Source organism: Theropithecus gelada, chromosome 14, assembly GCF_003255815.1.
Source record: "Theropithecus gelada isolate Dixy chromosome 14, Tgel_1.0, whole genome shotgun sequence".
Taxonomy (NCBI): Eukaryota; Metazoa; Chordata; class Mammalia; order Primates; family Cercopithecidae; genus Theropithecus; species Theropithecus gelada.
Window position 1 is genome coordinate 11608203 of NC_037682.1, and position 4721 is coordinate 11612923.

Genomic DNA, 4721 nt, shown 5'->3' on the forward strand with positions numbered 1-4721 from the left:
CAATCTTGCTTGGGAACCAGAGGATAGACAAAAGAAGAGCAACTTGGTTGGCTAGGCTGTGGGGCTTTGACCCCACTTATTTCATCCTCTCAGTGGCAACTCCAATAAATCCTGACCGGATTCAGAGATTGGAGACCACTTTACATTTCTAAATTAATTTTTTACACTAATCCTCATAGTTATGACCTTTCAGAGAACAGGACTGAGGTTTGTAACATGCTGGAGTTGAACTAAGATCTGTGACTCAAAGCACACTCCTTTTACTTCTAGTAAGTCAGCCTCCTAAGCTTGTTTAACCAGAGGTTAAATAACGGGCACAGAAAGCACTGCGGCATATGTTAAGTGCTAGATGCTCCTCCTATCTCGCTCCAAGGACAGGAGTCCTGAGTGTCCTCTGTAGGCATCCATTACTTCAAGATTTTCCAGGATAGTTCAGATTTCAGGAATGTCCCACGGTTATCCCGGGAAGTACACTCCAACCTGACACCACATGACCTGTTTTGAAAATGTGGTTGGCCGGGTGCAGTGGCTCAGGCCTGTAATCCCAGCACTTTGGGAGGCCAAGGCGGGTGAATCACCTGAGGTCAGGAGTTCGAGACCAGCCTGGCCACATGGTGAAACCCGCCTCTACTAAAACTACAAATATCAGCCAGGCGTGGTCGCGGACGCTTGTAATCTCAGCTACCTGGAAGGCTAAGTAAGAACAGCTTGAACCCAGGAGGCGGAGGTTGCAGTGAGCCAAGATTGCGCCACTGCACTCCTGCCTGGGCAACAAGAGCAAGGCTCCATCTCAAAAAAAAAAAGAAATAGAAACTGTGGCCGCAGCAGGGTGAGGTGGTTCACGCCTGTAATCCCAGCACTTTGGGAGTTCGAGGCGGGCGGATCACCTGGGTCTGGAGTTCGAGACCAGGCTGGCCAACATGGTCAAACCCTGTCTCTAATAAAAACACAAAAATTAGCTGGGCGTGGTGGTGCGCACCTGTGATCCCGGCTACTCGGGAAGCTGAGGCAGAAGAATCGCTTAAACCCGGGAGGCAGAGGTTGCAGTGGGCCGAGATCGTGGCACCGCACTCCAGCCTGAGTGGCAGAGAGCGACTCCGTCTCAAAAAAAAAAAAAAAGAAAAGAAAAAAAGAATGTGGTCGAGATACCTATTGAGATCACCTTCTTCTGGTGGGATGGGACAGGTAGCAGGTGCAGGCCATGCCCCCAGCACCGACCACAGGTCTCTAAGCATTGGTAGGTGTCGACTGCAGGGCTCTTTCTGGGTGGAGGAACATGATTTATTGATTCTTTCAGTTAACCACATCCGACTCGCGTCTCGGCCCTGGCCCGCTTTGCGGACTTTAAAGCAATCAGTCCAGGGTTTGGGGGGAACGTGCTCACCCGACGGCAGCTCACAGGACCCTGGAGAGTCCTGGGCATGGCATCTCGGCCGGACTCCCCGCTGGGCCCACGAAGGAGAAAGCCTGCATCGGATTCCTGCGCCCGAGCCAAGGTCCCAGCGCCCACAGGGTCAAGTCTGGTCTCACGGTGACCTCCCGCCGGCGCCGCCTTCGCTAACCATCCAGTTCTTCCTCCAGGCCACGTTCTCCTGTGTGGTCGCTGCCTCCTGCAGAGTGGCCACCAATAGCTGCTGGGTCTTGGCCATCTCCTCCCTGCTCCGCGGGTCCTGCAGTGGCATCTCCTGAGGGCAGGAAGGGGAGTTCGCAGGAGCTCCAGTCCGGGGCTCTCCACCCGACCACCCATCCTCGGGATTACCAGTTGCTTCTACCTTTAGCATTTCCTGCTTCCGCTGCTCTCCGGGGGTCACGATAGCAAGGAGCGCGAAGCCCACGCCAGCCCCTGCGCCCAGCACTGCGACTGTGATCAGCGTTTTCCGCAAGAACTCCATGGCCGCCTGCACAACCAGCAGGGCGCCCACCGGAGTTCACCGCAGCCGCGAGCCGTACCCGCGCGGTCTCACTGCCCCTTCGCGCAGGCTAGAGCGCCCTATAGCAGAAACCATAGATAAACGGCCGGCTAGAGAGGACCCGCTCAAGGAAACGTTTAGAATCCGGAGCGCCGGGATCTCAGGTTTAGCTGAGGGGGTTGAGGGTGTCCAAGAAGTGCTGGCGCCAAGGGCTGAGCGTGGGCACCCTGTGTCCTCAGTTCCGGGGTGGGATTGCTAGGGGGAGAGTGCGTGTCTTCATGGTTGCCGTGGGTTTTATGATTGCCCATTTTTCTGTCTTCCGACGTTTCCCGATCAGTAGAGGCCCGAGCTGTGCTCTGTGGTTTCCTGCAGTCACCCGCGCGTTTTCAACACAGCGAATGGAGGTCATACACATACATATCCCTCTCTATCCCCTCAACTCTGGAACAAACACTGAAAGTCAAGTGTACTGGCTGGAGAAATGGGTAATAGTAACTTATCTTTAACATTTATTTTACAAACAACCTGTTCCTTTTCTCGTTATGGTACACACTTGGTATTGTCTAGGGCTTTTTTGGTTTTGTTGTTAGTGTGTGGGCGTGGTTTTGTTTGTTTTTGGAGACAAGGTCTCGCTCTGTCGCCCAGGGTTGGAGTGCAGTGGCGATCATGGTTCACTGAAGCCTCGACTTTCAGGGCCCAAGGGATCCTCCTGCCTCGACTTCCCGAATAGCTGGGATTACAGGCGTGCACCACCACGCCCAGCTGGTATTGCTTTTTGTTTTGCTTTGTTTTCTTTTTTCTTTTTCTTTTTCTTTTTTTTTGAGACGGAGTCTCACTCTGTCACCCAGGCTGGAGTACAGGGGCAGGATCTTGGCTCACTGCAAGCTCCGCCTCCCGGTTTCACGGCATTCTTGCCTCAGCCTCCCGAGTAGCTGGGACTACAGGCGCCCGCCACCACGGTCGGCTAATTTTTGGTAATGTTAGTAGAGACGGGGTCTCACCATGTTGGTCAGGCCGGTCTCGAGCTCCTGACCTCGTGATCCGCCTACCTCGGCCTCCCAAAGTGCTGGGATTACAGGTGTGAGCCACCGTGCCTGGCTGTTTTACTTTGTTTTCAACTAAAAGGCTGGATTCGTTTAACATACTGAATTCTGCTTTACAGAAGAAAACACCTTTTAGCTGTGTGACTGATTACAGGCAAGTTCTTGTGCCCTGGTTTCTGCATCAGAAAATGAGCTTATAACAGTACTTGTCTCACAGTTTTAGGAGAATTAAATGAGTTATATGTAAAGCAAAACAGCTCCTGACAAAGAGTAAACACCATATAAATATTCATTAAATAACATACAAACATGCCAGGTTGGGAAAATCAGTAAGCAAAGGAGTCAGGAAATTCCAAGTTGGTTATCACAACTCTTGGCCCACAGGGCTTTAATCCAGGTGCCCTTGTCTCCTACCCTTGCTGCCATCCCAGTGTCTCCAGGGAGTAAGTAGAAATAAAGATCCGATCTCACGTCTTGGGCATTTTCCCCTCCCCTGAAAGCCCATAATCACTTAGCACAGTCAGAGCTTAAGGCGCCAGGCTCCAAAGAAGATTAAAGGAACAGTTTGTGGGCAGGAATACCCTCCTCTGAGTTCAATCATCTTGCACTCTAAGAATCACCACCATGGCCCTTGTGCCAGGGAGAAGCAAGGAGGATGGGCTTTGGACTACAAATAGCCCAGGCTCCTCCCAGCATCCAGAGTCCCAGGCTGCCCAACCCTCTCTGGGACAGAGGAAAAGTTGGCAAGGTTGAAGGTCACTGGCATATTCAGGTTATACTTCCCCACCCTGTGTGTGGCAGCTGGCTTACCCTCCAATTTGGCCCAACCTCCTTGCTGTCCCTATTCAGGATTTCTCTCAAAAGTCCCATCTGCTGTCTATTGTGGTGGAAGCCTCTGAGGTGAATGAAGAGAGTGGGGATCTCCATTGGCCCCATGAGGAGCTGCTGCTGCTCACTGATGGTGAGGAAGAGGATGCTGAGGCCTTCCTCCAAGACCAAAGTGAAGAGCCAGGTGAGGCAGGTGGCTCATTCAGGGGGCCCTGTGATCTGAATGTTCTGGGCAGAGCCAAGATGGAAGTCAGTTGATCACCCCTGCATTCCGCAGTGCCAGGCACACCGCAGGTGCTCAATAAATGTGAAGATGTGGGAGAGAAAAGTCAAGGCAGTTGGCAAAGTTGAATTATAGAGAGCAGTTCTGGTATCAGAATGGGTGCCATCCTTTAATCTGTACTTTCTTTTTTTTTTTTTGAGACAGAGTCTCCTTCTGTTGCCCAGGCTGGAGTGCAGTAGCGCCACCTTGGTTCACTGCAAGCTCCGCCTCCCGGGTTCACGCCATTCTCCTGCCTCAGCCTCCCAAGTAGCTGGGACTACAGGCACCCGCCACCTCGCCCTGCTAATTTTTTGTATTTTTAGTAGAGACGGGGTTTCACTGTGTTAGCCAGGATGGTCTTGATCTCCTGACCTCGTGATCCGCCCACGTTGGTCTCCCAAAGTGCTAGGATTACAGGCGTGAGTCACCGCGCCCAGCCTTAATCTGTACTTTCAAAATATTTACATTGCTACGGGAAAAGATAAAATTACCCCAAGACAGGCCGGGCAATTTTTTTTTGTATTTTTACAAATTTTTTGTATTTTTAGTAGAGACAGGGTTTTACCGGGTTAGCCAGGATTGTCTCGATCTCCTCACCTTGTGATCCACCCGCCTCAGCCTCCCAAAGTGCGGGATTACAGGAATGAGCCACCGTGCCCGGCCACGTCTGTGTACTGT

General features: G+C 52.0%; 1 protein-coding gene across 1 annotated transcript; it reads right to left on the minus strand.

Annotated features, from left to right (window-relative positions):
• Nucleotides 1-1259: 1259 nt before the first annotated feature.
• LOC112606269 (ubiquinol-cytochrome-c reductase complex assembly factor 3) lies at nucleotides 1260-4167 on the minus strand. The gene is made up of 3 exons (XM_025356496.1): nucleotides 3267-4167; nucleotides 1773-2351; nucleotides 1260-1685 (listed from the first exon to the last, which is right to left on the minus strand). Exons 2-3 carry the CDS (start codon nucleotides 1890-1892, stop codon nucleotides 1527-1529), a joined length of 279 nt encoding a protein of 92 aa, XP_025212281.1. The 5' UTR covers nucleotides 1893-2351; nucleotides 3267-4167; the 3' UTR covers nucleotides 1260-1526.
• Nucleotides 4168-4721: the final 554 nt, after the last annotated feature.